The sequence below is a fragment of the Protopterus annectens genome, chromosome 11.part0, assembly GCF_019279795.1.
Source record: "Protopterus annectens isolate FY-2018-M chromosome 11.part0, PAN1.0, whole genome shotgun sequence".
Lineage (NCBI taxonomy): Eukaryota > Metazoa > Chordata > Ceratodontiformes > Protopteridae > Protopterus > Protopterus annectens.
Genome location: NC_056745.1, coordinates 1,111,905,219 through 1,111,927,170, shown reverse-complemented (window position 1 = coordinate 1,111,927,170; position 21,952 = coordinate 1,111,905,219). Strand labels below are relative to the sequence as shown.

At 43.1% G+C, this 21,952-nt stretch overlaps 1 protein-coding gene across 1 annotated transcript in view; it reads right to left on the bottom strand.

The window, feature by feature from the left end:
• Window positions 1–21,952, bottom strand: part of LOC122815718 (aldo-keto reductase family 1 member B1-like) — a 547,809-nt gene that overhangs the window by 383,976 nt on the left and 141,881 nt on the right. Inside the window, exons 4-5 of the mRNA XM_044088466.1 lie at window positions 8,049–8,126; window positions 6,286–6,408 (exon numbers count right to left, since the gene is read on the bottom strand). Coding sequence (XP_043944401.1) covers window positions 6,286–6,408; window positions 8,049–8,126 — 201 coding nt within the window. The remainder of the gene's footprint in view (window positions 1–6,285; window positions 6,409–8,048; window positions 8,127–21,952) is intronic.

The following is a 21,952-nucleotide window of genomic DNA, read 5'->3' as shown; positions in this document are numbered from 1 at the left end:
GAACAGGTGCAAACAAGATCTCAGTTGGTGGCTTCGCACCAACAATTTGGACGGGGGAAGACCCTTCGTTCCACCCATCCCAGTTGCCACAGTGACCACGGACGCCTCCCAGATGGGGTGGGGGTGGGGCATTATCTCAGCAGGACTGTCCAAGGCACGTGGCAAGATTACGAGATACATCAACATCCTAGAGATGAGAGCAGTGCTATTTGCTCTGCAGGCACTTCAGAGCTTTCTACCTCTACGGACGATTACAATACACTCGGACAACATGTCCATAGTGTGGTATCTAAACAAGCAAGGTGGAACCAGGTCTTACCCCCTGTGCAGAGAGGCCATGCGAGTGTGGCAGTGGGCAATTACTTCCCAAAGGTTTCTGGTGGCAACGCACATTCCAGGAAGTCCAACGTTATTGCGGACAGGCTAAGCAGAGCCATTCTGATGCCGTACGAGTGGTCCCCGAATCGTCTAGTTGCAGATGGTGTCAGCCTTGCTGCGACCTCTTTGCCAGCCCCCTCAATGCCAAATGCAGTAGCTACTTCACGCTGATCCCCCCACAGGGGGAGTCACCCAGGGATGCTCTAGTTCACGATTGGCCCTCTGGTCTGCTTTCTGCTTTCCCTCAGTTTCCCTCGCTATCAAAGGTGATTCAGAAAGCGCAATCCTTGGGAAGCAGAATGATTCTGATTGCTCCACACTGGCCTCATTCAAGTCTGGTTCCCCTTTCTTCAACCATACATTGTGGACACTCCTTGGATTCTGGCCCCTCAACCAGATTTACTGACACACATGTCAGGACAATTCCACCCCTCTCTGATGACCCTCCAGTTGACATCCTGGCTGCTCCACTTCCATCGTTAGTTAGGCTTCATAATTTTTCACTGGCAGTGGTTCACATTTTATCCTCCTCTCATACACCATCTACTAGGAGGATTTATTCTAGTAAATGGAAGAGGTTTACTATTTGGGCGCATACCCAAGGGATCGATCCCTACACAGCTCCAATTGCTTCAGTCTTGGAGTTTTTGTCTATGCTTTTCCATCAGGGTCTGCATCAGCTACTCTTAAAGTTCAATTGGCAGCGATATCTAATTTCCATGTGGCTAATGAACCTAGTCTCATGGCTCGTAGACTATGCAAGGCTTTCCTGAAGGGTACTCTGTTACTCCTTTCTCCAGTCTCCGAACCTGTCATGCCCTGGGATCTCAATTTTGTTCTACAAGCCCTCACTTCACCACCTTTCGAGCCTGCAGCTACCTGCAAGTTGAAATTCTTGACCTGGAAGACAGCCTTCTTAATAGCAATCACTTCAGCAAGGCGAGTCTCAGAGATTCAGGCCCTTTTTGTCAAACCTCCTTACTTAATCTTCCACAAGGACAGAGTTTCTCTTAGACCGAACCCTTCCTTTCTTCCTAAAGTGGCTTCTGCGTCTAATCTTAACCAATCCATTGAGCTGCCGGTATTCTTTCCTCATTTTTCTAACAAGGCAGAATTTAAATTTCATCAGCTGGATGTACACAGACAGCTACGCTTCTATCTGCACCGAACAAAAGATGTCCGGAAGTCTGACCAATTATTTGTCTCCTTTTCGATAAAGGAAATTGGTTCCCCGGTCTCCAAGCTCAACATTTCCAGACGGATATCTAGTTGCATCTCTTTCATTTACCATGCGGGAGGAAAAGATCTGCCATTTCCGGTAAAGGCTCATTCTACTCGGGCTGTTTCTACTTCCGCAGCTTATCAAGCCAGGTTGTCTATGGATGATATATGTGCTGCGGCTACTTGGGTTTCCCCTCACACATTTGTTTCTCATTACAAATTGGACGTGGTTTCCAGGAGCAGGTCGTCCTTTGGCTCCACAGTACTCAGGAGTATTTTCCTATGAGCCACCCAGGATGTAGGTGCTAGGGACACTAAGAATGTAGGCGAGATAGGACTACATAATATCAAGAAGTTATGTACTCACCATAACGTTTGATGTATGTAGTCCATCTCGCCTCACATTCTTACTTACCCTCCCACCTTTCCCCCTTCCTGGAGGATCTGGAGGTTAGGTTGGTATTTACAGAATTCCATTTGCTTGAGCTTATTCTTTTTCTCTGATGTTGTGTATGCATGAGGTATAAATGACTTCTGCAGCAAACTAGATCTGGGGACATGGAGCAGTGCACCATGGGATACCTGCTTAGCCCAGCCAATGAAAAACTTAGAGCTAAAAAAAGTTGGCAGAGTCGGAGCCGATATTCGGCTCCGAACCCACGGGTAAGAATGTGAGGTGAGATGGACTACATACATCGAACGTTATGGTGAGTACATAACTTCTTGTTTTACATCGGTTCAGGCTCCCAATGGCTCAGGCAAAGAGGACGGGCAAGCCCATCTTGGGGGGGGGGGGGCATGCACACAAAGGGCACACTGGCTCGTTGAGCTCCCTGCAGTAGACTGGGGTGACAGCATGAAATGCTGCCTGGAGGGTAAGCAGGATATCCTGTTGAGGGATGAACAGTCTGGGAAGTGAAGGGCCAGGCAGCACTAACATCCATTACTTGTCTCACCCGTTCGCCATTTCTGATGTGCAAAAGAATTAAGAATTAAATTTAAAAAAAAAAAAAAAGTTACCCATGGCAGGATTAGGATACTGTTGCTGCAGGTGCTTCAATCTCCTTGGCCCCAGACATGGGTTGCAGCTAGTCCGTGCGAGTAAAAAACTTTAGCAGACAAGGAAAACCCCAAGGTCAGTTGTGGGAAGCAAAAATTAAGCAATAAACGCAACAGACAAGGCTGAATAGTCAATAAATTTCAAAAGAAAATGCCAATCAACATCAAAAAGGTTTTAAGAATGACACTGTTTGCATGAATTCCATCTTGAAAAAGCAGCATAATCTTGGGTTGTTTCTCTCTTATAATTTCTCAAAATGTTTTGGATTTCTAATACCATCATGCACCCAGATCTGCCTCTTTGTGCAGTTCAAATGGGGTTACATCCACTGGTAGTATATTTAAATATGCTTGTAATTTAATTTTTTTCCCCCATTCTGCTCCTACTACTGTTGGAACTGGGTCATTATTCCACTTGCTTTAGCTTCTGTCTGCATCTACTGGTATTTTATGAGCGTCTCTCGCTCAGTATACGTGGTTCTTAAATAACTGGGTGCAGTTATTTCACAAGCTACAATCCACACTATTGTGCCTTTCAGTACACAGACCCTCTGCCGACAGTATAATCACCAATACAGAGGAAGTTGCATAGCACAGCATTAAGGTTAGCAGTCTGGGAAAGTTTCAGATGCAGAGCTGACTAAAGGCCTGAGGCTTTAGTCCTGTTTATGCAGATCTGAGATCAGGAGGTTCATGCCTGTCAGTTTGTCTGCTCTCATCATCTAAGTGCCAACATTCTGAAGTGTCTTCCTTCCTTCGCATTCTTCCATCTACATCCCCAAGTACTCATCTGATCACGAAGCTTCTCTCTCAGATTCTTCTTTGGCCCATCTATGCCCGATGGGGGAGAACCTTATGGCTTACTCGTTCCCTGGGCCTGAGGGTCAATATGCTGGAAACAGCCATGTCATTCATGAAGAAGATAACATTTTTCCTCATACTCCCAAGCATGCTCATTAGAGCACAAAGAGTTGTATGGGGTAGGCCTCTGAGATGTATATCCGTATGATGATCAGATGTCCCTGCCCCCTCCTCCAAAGACAAGCAGCCATCTTGTGATCCTGGATCTATTGTATGCACTCGAATGTAAAGACAATGCCCAAGCAGATATAATCTGAGAGGCATACAGGCTAAGCTTCATTATTCTTCTCTCATCGCACTCCAGCTTCAATATGTAACATAGTTATTACTCGATATAGGCCACCTGGGTTGTAGTCAGGGGCTAGATCTTTCTGGGACAGAGCTGGCTAGCTACAGATCTATAATTTTGATTCAAAAGCGATATTTTATTACTGAGTTGCCAACTTTAGAACAAGGCTAAGCAAACCTTTTTAAAATGGCTCTGTAGAAATGCAAGGCATACCCAGTGACAACTAGACTAACTTCATCCATTGTGACATCTAAAATATATCCTGTGATGAGGTCATACCGAAATTTACATGCAATTCCATGGCTTACTAATAAACCAAACTTTGATGGTAAAAATAGGCTGGTACAGTATTACATTGTAGTAAAGTACTTCAAACGATGAAACCTCAACCCAATAAATGGAAATTACCAAAATAAAAGGTGTACAAGGTCATATGCCTTGACTCTGCAAAACTGTGTAGCTCTGACTCCACAATGGGGGCATCACACAGACTATTTACGGCTTGTATGATTTGCATAAATGTCCTCTCCCAAGGCCCCAAAAAGCCCTCAAACCTTCCTCTAGACAGCAACATAAACACTGTTATTTTTGACTACTGCCCACCACCACCCTTAAACACTAGGCATCCACACCCAATTCACATGCAGCAAATGTAAACCTTTTTAAAATGTATTTTTCTTCTACTGCCTGGTCTGATGCTTCTAACACATTACGCCCACACCCAAGACTGAAGCCTGTTAACCTGATGGGCTGTTATTTCTAACACAGTACACCCTGTAATTAAAACGAAGCCTGTTCCCTGGTGGTTTGACACTTCTAACACATACCCTACACCCAATACCTACTTGGTATCCTTAATCACACTTTACAGACATTTTTATAGCTTAATAAAAATAAAAAAAAAAAAAACAAAGTATAGAATGATTGGCATAATAACGCAACTAATTTATTTCTGTTGGTTCAATTGGGGGTACTTCATCCCCACTGTCAAGTTGTTGCCTCATCCTACAGATAAGTGATCTTCAGATGGTTTCATGCATCTCACCTTTTGTGCAACCCTTTTCTTTCAGTGGTAAACTGGATTTGAACACAAGCTTTCATGCTATCATGTTATCCCACCTATAACAAATTTAAGCTGTCCTTTCATACTATGCCTTCTTCATAGGTTCATAGGTTCATACTAGGCTATCTGCCCGCCCGAGGGCATCGCCCTACTTTCATTATCGCTTGCTCCACGCCACCCTGGGGGGGGGGGAAACTATACCCATTATTGCTTGTTATCTCTGTCGAGTGAGGACACTGAGGTAATCCCTGGGGTATATTTGCGATCTCCCATCCATTGGTCAAGTGAATCTATCCCTCCCAGCACGCTATTAATAGTCAGATCGAGGTTTAAGTCTCCCGCCCTTGTGGCTGAATTAATGTGGAATCATTTGATGCTATCCAAACACGGTCTCCTGTTCCTCTGACATGCTGCGTATATGAGGTATAAGCTTCATGTATGATTGAGGTTTACAATTATGAAGCTGGGTATCAACTGGGCAGTTACTTGGCAACAAGGGGACAAATCAGAGAAACATGCCACATGGTCTGTAACTTGACCAACTCTAAATCCGATACACAAAATGCATTTAATTTCATCCACACTACTACTGCAGCAGCAAAATGCAAGATAAAGACTACTTGACAAGGATACTCATTAAAAGATTTTAGCACTACATAATGTCCAACTAAAAAATAAGGTAGCTGAGTTTTATGTATGTATTAATACTGCAAAAAAATATATAAGCACTTAAAATTAAATTACACAAATATGTTTTCTCTTGAATATAGTTTGAAAAATTAAAAATTGAATTTTGGATAAAATTTCATTGGTCTTGTGCCTATATAATACTTTAGGATAACACATTTTTAAAGAATAAAACTAAATTACTGTCACAAAAGGTAGGGTTAAATTAATTCAGTCATTCCTTCTAATGAGGTGCAAATGCCAACAGGCTCAATTTATTAAGCAATAAAAGCAGAATTACTCCAATTCACACCTTTAAACTGGCTGCCTTCACAGACTGCAAGGTCTTTGCAATGAGAAAACAGCTTGAAATACAGATAAAAACCAACAGATAGCTTCAAACTGATGCAAGGGCTGGATTATAATGGATCATAGTGCTAAAAAGGACAATTTGCCAAAAGAAAATACTTTTATCGTCACATATACAGTGACCAAGAAATAGGTAGGAGAGATTAGTGGCAATTATGTTTGGTGAACAATTTAATTTACCATGTGACTCATAACTGACATTCTCAAACACTGATTGACATTCTCAAACACTGACTGGGCACAGAAGTATTTTTAGGATACTCTCTTAAATGCAGTCCACTTATGACCATATATTTAGTAGGCCTGGATCCACTGTGTCACAATCTGTCAATAATACACTAATTCCTGATAAAATTACCACTTTTGTGGCGAGGTATACCTGATTATTGGCTGGTTTGTATTTCAGTCCTGGTTTGTTCAAGATCCTCTCTATTTGTTCATGGTTGAAGTTAGAAATTCCTATGGCTTTTACCATGCCCGCATCCACCAATTCTTCCATTGCCTATTTAAAGCAAAATGCAATCAGTTTTTTTAGCATTGAACTAAAAAGAGGAAAGAAACATACTTGGCACAATTACAGCTTTCATGAGTGGAAACTTGACTAGCTACTATGGCAATGCTAAAACAGGTAAAAGATGAGAAACACTTTTATACATTTTCTAACAGACTGTCTCATTAGCTTATCAACCTCATTGAAATATGTCAAGGATGTCCCTGTATGTTACAAGGTGGACAGATAATTCTGAATGCCTCTACAGACAAAATGTGTCCCCCTGGTACTCTGAGAATTAAGGAGACAAAACTCTACCATCACAAAAAAGCTCAACATCTAATTAAAGTCACAAATCAGGGCCTTTCAAGTGCTCTCTACCATATACTATTCGACATTAAGGTTTCTCCTGTCAGTCTGAATTACATTATGCATGCATTTAGACTGATCAAAGGACAAGACCTTTTCCACGCACGACCGAAGCCAATAACGCAGCAGCAACTTACATAAATACAGTGTCATGTATACAAAACAATCAGGTAAAACTGATGTAGCTGCTGAAATGACTTACTCTTAAACATTACATTTTCAACTTTCTTCTTCTTCTTTCGGCTATTCCCAGTTAGAGATAGTCACAGCAGATCACCTGTCCGCTCATGACTGGCAGTAGAGTTTTTTACGGTGTAGAGTTGCCAGCCCGGCGCCCAAAGTTCTGTGGAAGACACACACGCGCACACACTCACACCTAGGGCCAATTTAGAGTGCCCAGTCCACCTACAGCATGACTTTTGGGATGTGGGAGGAAACCCACACGACCACAGGGAGGACATGCAGACTCCACACAGAAGGCACCCCAGCCGAGGATCGAACTGGAGAACCTCTTGCTGTGAGGGGACAACACTAACCACTACACTACCGCAGCCGCCCTCACCACCGCATTACATTTTCAACTTTATACAGTCTAAATTCCTTGAAGTTAAATTCCACTGTTTTCTGCCACAGGGCCGTACCACAGTACATCAAACTGCACTACAGAAATGAGAATGGAACAGCAGGATTTCTGGTTAATCACAAGTACATACTACTATATGGAACAATTCCTTAATATAAGCACGCAAAATCTGTTCCTCTCATTCCCATCTGCACGGAAGACCAAAACAGTACAACTCTTTCTAGCTTATAGCATTACAGATTTTTTGCTGTCTGGAACAATCAGTGAGGACAGAGATTATCCATTCGTCCGGAAAAATAAATTCAATCAGACTCTAATGCAGCGTACTGGAAAAACATGACATTCCATGAAGTTGACATTTTAGGACCTGGTTCTCATTCCCCTGAACTTTTATATTTCTTTTTATACTCCACACTTGTAAACCCAGTAGTCCTTTATTTGGTGCACTGCACTTAGAATGCTTAAAATTGATTTTAAATTTGTTAGAACTATGCCACAGCAATAAATGGAAATTAGAACTTGGAAGATATCAAGTAAAAAATTAAATAATTTATAACCCGAAACCAGTACTTTGAATGCCCGAAACCAGTACTTTGAATGTTACAATCCATTTTAATATTGTTGATATATACATTCACAAAAATGAAATTCTGAAATCAATGTATACCTTTTCTTTCATAAAACAAAGCCTTGGGCTTACCTCCCATGTGTCGACATAATCAGCATCACTTGGAATTGCCAGGCCCCTTTCATCCAAAGGGAAATCTTTATCACCAGCCTAGGATAATAAAACAAATCAAAATCAGCAACCCAGTATTTCTAACAGTTTGTTTTTAATTCTAACCATTCTACATCTTGGTCAAGAGAGACTCTCTTCTTGGCTCAAAGTTTTAGGAAAAGACTAAAGAAATAGTGCTAGGGTGTGCTTCAGTCATGCTTCCACTGGGACGCTTAAACACAGAATTCCATGCAATTAAATATGGAACTACTTAGTTCAACACGAATGTGCACTAAACCTTTGGTTCCCATTCGGAAATGCTGTTACCTCACAGCTCTAACACAGACACTGCAGTGTTTATCTAGACACTAAGTAACAAAGGGCATTTAGTGTTCTCAGTGAGATGAATTTCAACCGAGACTTCTCTAAAAGGACAGTGTACCACATAGCATGCTAATAACTGTAGCCAGCTCATTAGCACTAAATGCTATATACTTTATATCAAACATCTCTCTTTTTAAAGGTATAAAACATATGCAAATAGTATGAGTTAGCTTAAATTGATTATTTTAAATTAGCCTTACTGCCACATTAAGTTAACCAGGACATACTTGCATCCAATAAAACTTTTATTTAAAAGCACTTAAACATTCCACAGTCTGAACAGCTTACACTATTGTCTGACACAGCTCTAAAGCTTCTTAGAGGTGAAATCAGGGAAAAAAGGCTCAAAATCAGGAACGCATTTTAAATACTGAACTTGTATACTTTGAAAGCTTCTATTACAGCAGGTTTTATATTAGCATGCATTTTCTGAAGAATGACTTGACAGATGCCACATGCAGTAACAGACCAAAAATAAGGTGAAAAAAAAAAACCTCTGGGATATTCCACAAAATCAAGGACAGCTGAGAGTAATGATGTACAGTTTCTACAACAGTGTTCCATATTTGATGACTTGAATAGGATTATTTACAGTGTCTCTCTCTCCCACTCCCCCCTTTTCCTCTCTCCCCTCTCGCTCTTCCTGTCCTCCTCCACCCCCCACTACTCTCTTTTGCCACAATTCTTGGTAAACTGCAGCATCTCTTGGTGACACAGCTTTAGAAGCATCTCTCTTGTTTGTGTCTTTTGGCTTTTCCCCAGTTAGGGGTCGCCACAGCGGAACTCCGGTCCGCTAATGATTGGCAGTAGATTTTTATGTGCTGGCTTGCCAGGCCAACGCACAACCTTCAACAAAGGAACACCCATTCACGCATGTCTCCACGCAGAAGACACTCTGAGAATCGAACGGGCAACGTCTAACTGTGAGGTGACAACGCTACCGCACCACCTTTCTATAACTCAATCACAGTTCACACAGGCCCTATTTTAACTGCAAAATGACTGGTCATGACACTTGTAGCTGTTCATCATCATGGGACTTGAACTTCATATTCTTTAGATGTCTGTAATCATAGTAACATTTAACAGGAAACAAAGTTCCTGTAATGGAGCACTCAGACATTCCAAAAATGTGAGAAGACAATTCTCACAGCTTTTACTAATGCCATTTTCCACCATCTGGACAGTTCTCACCACTTGCCCATTTTTATCAGAACAATGTGGACTAGACACTGCTGGAACTCCAGATTGCCTACAGCACTGAATTCGTACTGGTGTACAGCAGGCCACCATCAACTAAGAGAACATCAGGTATTTTCTCTCTCATAAACATGGACTTTAATGTACTAACCACACTTGTAACAAGGTGACAAACATAACGAGCTCACTGGGGACACTGGACTAATTATTCAATCACATGAGATGCATGGCTTCATTAAGTGGAATAGCCCTGTGCACACTCATCTCTAGGGGTAATTTGATACTAGGTATGCTAGCATGTGTTCTTTTCATCATTACTTTATCCACTGCAGGCTGCACAGCTCTGTAATTATCGTTCTAGCACAGTCAAAATAACTTGCCAATAAACATCTCCCCCATGCCCTGTACTCAGATGTGACTGGTGTATCCCACTCGGGCATGGTCTTCTCAGGTGACTAGGTATTACTTTGCCAGCTCTGAGCATTAAAATCCCTAGACATACTACTCCTTTCTAGAAAGGAAAACAGGAAGAATTCTCTCTAACTTTTTTTTTTGCCTAAGCCAGCCTTTCAGTTAGCTGTAACTTTGTAAGCACACTGTCAAGTGCATCTTTAAATTCTTCTCTTTCCCTCTGTCATTAGTAAATGCGAAATTCTCAAAGAATTCATAAATCTAACATTTAATTATGCTTCCCTAGCAAACATTTTCCACTCAGTAAATCTTATGTTTGATGACTTTACCCATATTATATTTTCATATAATATTTATTTACATTAAAGCAAGACTGCACCTTCCATTATTCTTAAATCTTATACCCGGATTAAAATTTCTCTCTCAAATGTCATCACCTAAACAGAAGTTGTTCAGGGCACCTTTTACATTTCTCATTTCCATATGATTCATTGCCACTGGTCAAGAAAATGCCAGCCTTTTCAAATCTCACACTACTTCAGAAAGTAATAATCTGCGACAGTTTGTATGATCTAATCTAGACACAGGAAATTCTGAACCTTCAGTTAGTTAACCCCTACTATACAACGACCCCCCCATTAATATTCAAAAACGTGCATGCTCACTGGTCAGCGTGCACATTGTAAATCAGCGTTCTAGTAATGGAAAAAGGTCCAGTTACCCGGACTTTTTCCATTACTATAACTTTTTTTTTTTTTTACAGCAACGGAGAACACAAGATCTCCATTGCTTCACACTGTCTCGCTATGTTAAACGAGTTTAACATAGCGAGACAGCTTTAAAAAAAGCAACAGAGATTCTCCGTTGCTTTTTTTAAAGCTGTCTCACTATGTTAAACTCCAACATAGTGCGACAATTTGTAAAAAGCAATGGAGATCTTGCTTTCTCCGTTGCTTTTTTCAAAACTGTCTCGCTATGTTAAACCCATTTAACATAGCGAAAGTTTGTAAAAAGCAAAGGAGATCTTGCTTTCTCCGTTGCTTTTGCCCACAGCTCTGATGTACTGCATAGACATACGCATACATTGCCGCAGAATACCAGACAGCTGCGGAAGGGCAGCAAGGAGGCATTATACAATGCCATTACTTAAGAAACACAATTATTTTTTTTCTTAAATAATGTCATTGTATAATAGCAATAACCCACTTCTGAGTGTGGGTAATGCTGGATTTTACCCACGGTTGGCTTTGTTTGGCCACTCGGGCTTCGCCCTCGTGACCAAACCACGCCAACCGTGGGTAAATCCAGCATTACCCACACCAAAGCGTGGGTTATTGCTATACTATTTTACCTCCTAAACCTATTTCGTTGAGGTCATGTTAAGTGCAGCTACTCAAAATGTTAGTTGTCTTTATATGAAAAACAAGGACAGTGTAACTGTATATGAATTGGTAAATATCCTTATTCTGACAAGTGAAATGGTGCTTTTATTAAAAACAAATAAGCACCGTAACACTACAATTTTTCCCTTGTATTAGCTCTTTATTAAAAAGTTTCAGTCAGTCAATCTTGAGACCACAGCTGGCCAACCCTGCTAGTATCTGTGTTTGTATGGGGGGGTGGCTATCGAATTTTACCACGACATATGGAGTAAAATGAAAGTGAGCCTTGCAGCGTCAAACATCAAACACTGAAAGAAACAAGGAAAAATACTGCCATAACACTGAGTGGAGCTAGACAGTTTAAAAAGTACTGACAGTGGTGTTTTAGTCTTATGCATAGTATAGAAAAAAGGTACTCCTTTACTGTTCTCATGCATGAGGACTGAAGATATCTGCTCCCCAAGAAAAGAGGAAACTTATATAACACAAATTCAAGAACAGATGGATGCCACTATATTTGTCTTGGCTCCTTCAATGACTCGCTTCCATTAGACTTTTCTACCCAGCTTTAAAGCTTACTTGTCCATGGCTCTCCCAGTTACTCTTTGCTGGATAGCACTGGACTTGAGCCAACACAGACTGCTCCCAGACTTCTTGAAAAGTTAACTTCAACAGTAATCACTGTTAGGCCTAAGAAGCAAAGGATCTGATGGAGACTGCCTCAAGCCTGGCAAATGTAATCGCTGTGGCGACTCATCAATAAACCTAGCTGTGATGCCCCAGCACTGGCCCAGTAATAAAGGAACCTCAAATCCTCACCACTGGCAACAGTGGGGGACGTACACACTGATAGGATGACAAGTACACGTTCCCTTAACAGCACACAGAGACTACATTCACTCTGGGGCTGGTTTCTACTCCTTTCTCCAGTTCCCCAATAAGACACCCCACTGGCACAGCTATAGGCTTAAGATCTCAGCTGAATGGCCAAACCAAGACCTCCAGCACCCTCTCTGTCCAACCAGTGTTTCGTGTCCCTGCCCAAATGGCTGACACACACACGCACACACACACACACACACACACACACACACACACACACACACGCACACACACAAGGCTGGCACATGTTTACTAGCTAGGCCCCCTTCTGCCCAGACTACAAGGTAGTTTTCACCGTCACTAGCCACTACTTATCAGCTACTTTAAGGCCCTTGGCAAAGGGTGGCCAATCTTTCTGTGCAATATTACTATTAATCCAAATGGTAGTTTGACCAAGAGCAAGGCTATTAGGAGTGGCCTGCACAGTTTCACCAAACAGATATGCAAGTACTCTTAAGAGCTTAAATATGTCTCACAAATATTAGTCACAAAGATAAGTTTAAATATATTTAATAAAAGAGCAAGAAAATACTCAGTAAATCATCACAGTAACTTTAGAGTTCAAAATCAGAGGAAATAAAGCAGGACAGTCTCAAATAAATACAGAAAACCTCTTTACTATATTCCTTATGGAATCTAAAAAATTACTATACCCTAGAAACTTACTATTACAGCAAGGCAAGTCAGATGTGGCGAGTGGGTTTTCCCCAGCTGATGCTGTCAGGTCAAAGACAAATACAAAATGGTCAGTCTCTCAGAGACTTCTTAAATTAATATTTCAAATATTGCTGTTGGGATACTTGCAGCATGACATCACTTCTTGTCTTCTGACTTAAGTTCCCAGGCTCAAAAACAACCACTGAGGTAGCATTTAGCTTCTCCCTGTGAAAAATACATAAAGATGTCTCTTAGATCTAAGGCATATGGCGGAAGTTGTAAAAACTGACATTCCTCCACATGTGAAGATAATACAAAAAACTTCTAATTCTAGACATTAACATCTTTTGTTTATGGCCCAGCTATAACGTAACAACTTCAACCATTCTTATGAAGTTTTGCAAGTTAATCTCCTATGTTTCAGCCTCCCCCTGTTAAACAGTTACAATAGCACATAAAAAATCTCTCTTCAGCACACTTCTATACAATGTGGCATACAGTTCTAATACATGTGCAACACAGACATATGAATCATGTTGATATTCACAAATGACACACAACCACTTACAAAATTCCAGATAGCTGGGCTGGCAGTATTCCCCATTTGTCTTACTAGCCATGGAGACTGCTAGTACAACGGCATCAGGATTTGTCTCTGCAACCTGCATTTAACCTTTGATATCCTGCAAGGCTCCTGGTCTCCACTAGAGATTATTTTACCTTCATGCTCCCCCATACCACTCAAATGTCCAGATTTTTGCCTCTTATTCTGGTCTGTTCCTTGTAAAAATTGTGGTTTTCTTGTAACTCATTGAGGACTGAAGTCACTAAATAATGGCAGGAATTTGAGTTTCAGACTTTGCATTGTTCGGAAAATGCAGGCTAATGCAAAAACTAGTTATTCTAACAATTTTCTAAATTTATAAGACCAATATTTAAAATATGTTCCCCATTTTAAGCCTTTGTCCCCCACCCCCCATTATTTTTGGCTTTGTCCACAATTCTTGTGCTAAACAGACTGAAAAGTATGCTCCCCCAGGAGAGAACTGTCCATCACCACTTCAACTCAACCCACCCACCACAGCATAAATCCATTGCCAAACTCGGACTGGCAGTGGCTGAAATGGATGCCCCGAGTCTATGCCATCAGGCTGGCTGCAGAAGTCTGGCAGGAAAGTGCATGGTAGAGGGGAGTCATAAAAGAAAAACATTTCTGCACAAATACACCACAGTCCTAATCTATAACACAGTCAGATTCCTGATGCGGTGTAAGATTTGCGATGTAAGATTCTCAATGCTATTCAAGTCAAATGTAAATAATAAACTCCTCATTTCCTTATACCTAGCATGAGCGAGATAAAGGGGACATGAAATGGTTTCTGAGAAACTGAATGGGAAGTTGTAAAAACAAGATCATATTAGTATGGCTGGCTACATGATGGCCATTCTTACGGGAAAAATTAAACATTTTAAGAGGGATTTTGATGAATGAAAGCAACACAGAACACCACACAAGATTTTTCATGGCAAAGTTTTCCTTTAAAGGAAAACTCCCCAATGGAACACAAAAAAATATTTTTTCCTTTACTGCATCTTTGTTTTCTGGACAGTTTTAATGCATCAAAATCACTCCAAGTGTTTTTGTGAATGAATGAAGAAATAAATGCTTGCTCACAAAATAACCAACATGAGACCTGCTATAATAACATGATCTTATTTTACTGCTTTGTCTCCTTTCCAGAATATATTTCAAGTCCTCTTTATACGAGTCATTCTACACATAAGGTAGTGATGTATTTCTATCCAACTGAGATACAATGGCAGTAGTAAGAGTCAAAGGCATATTTACACACCTTCTGTAGCAGGAGTGCTTGCATTTCCTTCATGAATGACCATCATATGCTTCTTTCCAGTCTAGTTTTAAGCTATTCATGGCAGTTATGGAGCTCCAGCCAGACAGTAGAGTAATTTCAGGGTTTTGTAAGGACTGTCCTTTTGTAGTCCTATGAGCACTGACAAACCCTCTTCCGCACACTTCCCCAGGTGCCACTACAATTCAGGAACTGTTAAAACTAACAGTAAGGAACTAGTTCTGCTACCAGTGTCTGCGACAGTAAGAAGATAAGTATTTTTTTCTTTTTAGTTATACTGAATGTTGGAGAAATGTACTTGTGTTTTGATTTTTTTTTTACAAGCACAGTACAAAAATGTACAATCGTCTGTTCTCGACTGTCTGCAGATTTATTTTTAAAAATGAAGCAAAATGCATCTGTACATTACATCATCTGTTGTGCTTCTATACATCATCTGTTGTGCTTCTACCCCTTTAATTGTTAAACTGCAGCAGTACTAACACAATCAAACAATTACAGAACATGACAAATTAGTAGTTCTCTGTGAAAGACTAACACTGCTTTCTATAAAACTGTTGCAGTTATAAGAAAATGCTTTTTACAAGTAGACCACTACAGAAAAATGCAGATAACTATTAGGGTTGCCATTTCAGATGCCCAAATGGGATGTTCTTATTGAAATTTGAGACTGTGCAGGACAAACCATACCACCATCCAATGAAAAAGTATAAGTTTCATCTTATTACCCAAACACAAAAAATGTAATGAGCAATGTTGGTTGTTTATATTACTTTATATGACACCAGGATAACTTAAATGTAGTATCACAGTTTTCTGTGACACTTGAATAAAGTCTGAAATATTTTTTGTTATAAAATCTTAAGGTATTTACAATTTTTCATGCCCCCCCTCTCCTTGCAGGACAAATGCCCAAAGCAGACCTTCCCTGCAGAAATGGACACAGATGGTGACCCTCGTCAACCAGGTCCATCAATGCCGTTTCTCTTTCTTTCTCTAACAAATGAAGTAAATAAAAAATCAGTTTCATAACATATTGTACACTTTCTTTTTTAAATACAGCATCTGTTTACATCAACAGGAATGATTGCTTATGTAAGAGTGCGGGCAGTACATGACAGGGAAACTAGAAGTTATGTACTCACCATAACGTTCGATGTATGTGGTCCATCTCGCCTCACATTCTTACTCGGCTCCGACTCGGCCAACTTTATTTTTCTAGCACAAAGTCTCTAATTGGCTGGGTTAAACTGGTATCCCATGTTGCACTGCTCCATAGCCCCAGATCTAGTTTGCAGCAATCTACAGTCACACCCCATGCACAACCACAGTCCAGGAAGGTAGAACACTATCCAGGGTAGTAAAGAAAAAACAACCAACATTGAAGGGTACTCAAGACCAATTATCACCTCCAAATCCTCCAGGAAGGGGGCAGGTGGGAGGGTATGTAAGAATGTGAAGCGAGATGGACCACATATCGAACGTTATAGTGAATACATAACTTCTAGATGTTATGTGGTCCAATCTCGCCTACATTCTTACTCACAGGACAGCGTCCCCAGCACCTCTATCCTGGGAGGCTCAAAGGAAGATACTCCTGAGAACTGTGGAACCAAAAGAAGCTTGGCCCCTAGAAGCCACATCTAGTTTGTAATGAGTAATAAAGGTGTGAGGAGAAGCCCACGTGGCCGCAGCACAAATATCATCCAAAGATAGTAAGCCACTGAAGCGGAAACAGCCCTGGTAGAGTGAGCCTTGACAGGGAACGGTAGATTTCTGCCTGCTGACGAATAGATATAGGAAATATAATCAGAAATCCATCTAGAAATTGTAATCTTAGAAATAGGGGGAACCTGTTCTATTTTCTGAAAAGGACACAAACAGTTGGTCAGACTTCCGGAGTTGTTTTGTCCTGTGCAAGTAGAATCGTAATTGCCTGTGTATGTCCAACTGATGAAATCTAAACTCTGCCTTATTGGAAAATTGAGGGAAGAAAACTGGCAGTTCAATAGACTGATTGAGATTAACAGTAGATGTTACTTTAGGAAGAAAGGACGGATTAGGTCTCAAGGAAACCCTGTCCTTATGAAAGATTAAATACGGGGATTTGATGGACAGAGCTTGAAGCTCCGACACCCATCTGGCTGATGTGACTGCTATTAGGAAGGCAGTCTTCCAAGACAGAAATTTTAATTCACAGGTGGCAGTTGGTTCGAAAGGTGGGGAAGTCGGGGCTTGCAAAACAAAGTTTAGATCCCATGGATAAAAAATCCAAAACAGCAGGAATAGGGGCTGTGTAAGGGTCCAGTCCCTGGGTATGAGCCCAAATAGAAAATCGTTTCCACTTGCTGGAATAAATCTTCCTTGTGGAAGATTAAGCTTTATGAGAGGAGGATAAAATGTGTACTACCTCGGGTGAAAAACTATGAAGTCTGACTAAGGATGGAAGTTTAGTAGCCAGGCTGTCAACCTGAGGGTCCGCAGGGAGGGATGGAACTGTCCCGACATGTGTGTCAGCAGGGTCTGGTACTGGGTCCAGAATACAAGGACTGTCCATTGCGTACTGATGAAGAAAGGAGAACCAGACTTGGCGAGGCCAGTGTGGGGCAATTAGAATCATCTTGCTTCCCGAGGATATGGCTTTATGAATCACTCTTGGTAAGAGAGGAAACTGAGGGAAAGCATAGAGCAGACTGGGGGGCCAATCGTGGACTACAGCGTCCCTGGGTGACTCCCCCTGTGGGGGGGGGGGGATCAGTGAGAAGTAGTTGCTGCACTTGGCATTGATGGGATTGGCAAAAAGATCGCAGCAAGGCTGACCCCACCTGCTGAAAATCTGTTGCGCAACCCGGCGGTTCAGGAACCACTCGTAAGGCATCAGAATATCTCTGCTCAGCCTGTCTGCTATCACATTGGCCTTCCCCGGAATGTGCGTTGCCACTAGAAACCGTTGAAAAGACACTGCCCATTGCCACACTTGCATGGCGCCTCTGCACAGGGGATAAGATCTGGTTCCCCCTTGCTTGTTTAGGTACCACACAACAGACATGTTGTCCAAGTGAATTGCAATCGTTCCCAGAGGGAGGGAGCTCTGAAGTGCTCGCAACGCCATTAACACTGCTCTCATCTCTAAAACACTGATGTGCAGATGTACCTCGTGATCTTGCCACGTACCTTTGACCATCCTGCCAAGATGATGCCCCCCCCACCATATCTGGAAGGCGTCCGTGGTCACCGTGGCAACAGGTGACATAGGAGCAAACCGTTTTCCCTCGTCCAGATTGGTGGAGTGTAGCCACCAACGGAGGTCCTGTTTGCACCGATCCATGAGTAGGATCAAGTGGGACATGGGGAATTCCTGAAAGGACCACTGGGCAAAGAGAAGCCAGTGCAGAAGCCTCATGTGTAATCTGGCTAGAGGCACTAACATAATGGTGGCTGCCATGGATCCCAGGAGCTGGAGAACCCATCTGGCCTGAACTTTGAGGGGTAACAATGCGTGAACCTGACTCTGCAACACTCCTATCCTTTCTTGGGGCAAGAACGCCATTCAAATTGTGTCTAGCTCTGCGCCTATAAATGTGACACGCTGTGAGGGCAGCAAGGCAGACTTTCCCCAGTTCAAGGTAATTCCTAGTCGATGACAGAGGGTAATGGTAGTTTCCCTGGCCTGAATGAAAAGATGCCTGGTGGGGGCGGTGAGGAGCCAGTCGTCCAGGTATGGAAACATCTGGAATCCTTGACGTCTCAGGTGAGCTGTCACCACTGCCAAACACTTGGTGAACACCCTGGGGGCTGTGGTGAGACCAAAGGGCAGGGCAAGAAACTGGAAATGACTGGCTCCCAGCCGGAAGCTCAAGTGACTCCTGGATGCTCTGTCCATTTTGATATGGTAGTAAGCATCCTTGAGGTCGGAGCACATCCATACTTCTTTTCCCAGCAATGGAAAAATAGACTGGAGGGTGACCATTCGGAACTTGGACTTCAGAACGTAGTGATTCAGTTGGCTGAGATCCAAGATGGGTCTCAGGTCCCGTTTTTTTCGGCACCATAAAGAGTCTTGAGTAAGTCCCTAATCCGATCTGGTCTGAGGGGTCAGGTTGGAAGACTCCTTTTTCCAGCAACATTGAAATTTCTAGTGTTGTGTGATCCCTCTGACTGAGTAGAACGTCCGGGATTCTCTTGACTGGAGGGGGGTCTGATAAAAAGTGGATGGTATAACCTCCGGTAACGATTCGAAGCACCCATCGATCCTGTGTGATGCTTGCCCAGGCTTCTGGGTACAACGAAATGCGGCCCCCGACTGGCTCCGGAATAGCACAATCGGGCAACACATCAGGAACGATGGTAGGAAGACCCGCGAAAGAAATCACGGTCTCCCGAATTGTGAGGGCCTCCTCTGCCCCTGGGGCGGCGTCTTCCAGAATAGCCTCCCCCTCCTCTGCCTCTGGAGGGGGACTCACCTTGAGCGGCAGGGAAAGACTTCTGTGATTTTTTGAACCACATCTTCCTCCTCTCTGAGCCTTGGGGTAAGGCCTAGAAGGGAGGGAAAAATGGACCCCTATGTCAGACAGGGTCTTTCCCTCTTGCTCGCATCTGGTGAGGGTGTCTTTCACTTTGGTCCCAAAGAGTAAGGACCCATCAAAGGGGGCGTCAGTGAAGGAAGTCTTGAAGGCCTCCGCGAAATGACACAGGTGCATCCAGGCTTGCCTCCTGAGGGCTACACCTGAACTAGCTGCTCTACTCACCCCTTCGGCTGCATAAGATATGAGCCTCATGGATGAGTTGACAAACGAGCCAAGGGTAGACAACTGGGCGTTAACGGTCTGCGCCAACGCCTCAGGTACATTACCCGTTAGAGTATCTCCTAACTCTTTAAGGAGATCTCTCTGGAGCCGAGTAAAATGACAAAGATAATTCAGCGACCGTAGGGTGAAGGTCACTGAAGAGAGGGTACGCTTCCCGTACCGATCCATACTCCTGGACTCCTTGTTAGGAGGATGGACGGAGGAAGAAGACTCTGCTACTTCCTGCTGAGTGGCCGCCGCCACCACCATGGCATCTACAGAAACCCCTTTGGACAGAAACTCTTTCCCAGGGGGAGCTGAAAGAAATTTATTAGGGTGTCTGGGTACCGGTTCCACCGAGTCAGGAGTCTCCCACACCCTTCGGCAAATCAAATCTAGGAGCTCGAAGGGTAGAGACACCCAGGAGGCGGAGGGTTGAGCCCCAAAGGCCTTGAGGAATACAGACTCCTCCTCAGAAGGGATCTTGGATGGCCAGCTGCCGCTCTGCCTCAAAATCTCCAGGATGTCGGAGAAAGACGTCATCGGAGGATGACTTGGGGGACCCCTCTGACTCCTCGAGGTTGGTATCAGAAGTGAGAGACTCATCCTGGGAGTCTATGTGCTTCCTCTTGCACAACTTTTCTTGGGGGCTCCTCAGGCACAGACTCCGAGGGGCCCTCAGAAAGTTGGTGACCGCTCATGGGGGTATCCCCAGACCTTTGAGCTTCGCCATCTACTGATAGGGGGACATCAGAGGCTCTAGCCAGGGTGGAAGGGGATGGAATGAACGATCTGGGTGATATAACTGAAGATCTCGCCAGTGCGCTCCTCATGGCCTTGAAGGCGGGTCCCCCCGAATCAGAGGGCCGACCTGCCTCAGAGGCCACGAACTGAGCCGGGGTTCCCCAAGCCGATGCACCGAGAGGGAGGCTCGGAACAGACAGAAGTCCCGAAGTATCCCCCTCGGGCCCGACAGAGGAAACCAGAGTTCTGAAACCAGAGGACGGAGCAGATATCGGCACCGATAAACCCTTGAGGGGTATCAGAGCCGGCAGAAGAACATCACTTGGAGCAGAGCACTCTGGCTCCGAAGGCAAGGAAGTGCTCGGAGGAGGAACCATCGGTACAAGCATCGGGACAGGCTCCGGAGCAGACTGGGTCTGAGCCAAAAATAATTTTGCCAACACCGGCGACTGCAGGAGCCTCTGAACCACCCTATCAACATCCAAATCAGAAAGTCTGGAGGATTTGGATGAAAGAGAAGGTGACTGTGATCTCCTGTCTGGAGATCCATGCCTAACACTGGGGGACAGGCTCAGAATGGGTTCTAATAGAATTGGAACAGAGGCCGATTCCAGCACAACAGATACCTCCTGCGGCCCCGAGGACAGAGGAGCCGAGGGGGTAGAATCCAATTTGGAAGTATTCTCCGGCGGCTCCGAGGAAACAGACGGAGCCGGAGATCTCTTCTTCGCCTTAGAAGTCTTAGGCTTAGCTTGAGAACTAGAGGAAGAGTCCAAGGACTCCTCAAAGGAAGGTTTTAGAAGACCCTTCAGTATAAGTTTGTTTTTCCTTTCCTGTAGCACCCTCGGACTGAAGGCGTGACAAAAACTACAGGACTCTTGTAAATGAATTGCCCCTAGGCAGTATACACAAACGGAATGTCCATCTGTAATGGACATCTTGTAGTTGCATTTGGAACATTTCTTAAACCCAGAAGGTTTATGTTCCTTTTGATCCTTAGACATATTAACAAGCACTTGTGCACCAAGTTCAAAACACAATGCAACAGGACCCTAGCTCGAAAAAACGGCAAAAGCGGGAAACAGTTCACAACAACAGACAAAGAATCTCTAACTCAAAACGATTCTTTGAATCTACACACACTTACACAAGGGAGAAAGCACTCTCTACACAAAAAAGGAATCCAAGAAATTTTAGACAAAAATATAGACAAAACGGGGAGGACTAGGTCCTCTAATTTAAACAGGCCTAGCCCGCTGGAACAGAAGGGATACCAAAACACTCTCACAACAATTCACGATAACTAATAAGGAAAAATAGCTATTAAAATAGCTTTTGTGAGAAAAAACACAATTTTCTGAGAGAAAAAAGAAGTTTTAAAGGTACTTAGCCACAGCCAAGCGAGACCACGTCCTAGCTACACAAGCGGCAAACGAGATCTGGGGCTGTGGAGCAGTGCAACATGGGATACCAGTTTAGCCCAGCCAATTAGTGACTTTGTGTTAGAAAAATAAAGTTGGCCAAGTCGGAGCCGAGAACCCGTGAGCAAGAATGTAGGCGAGACAGGA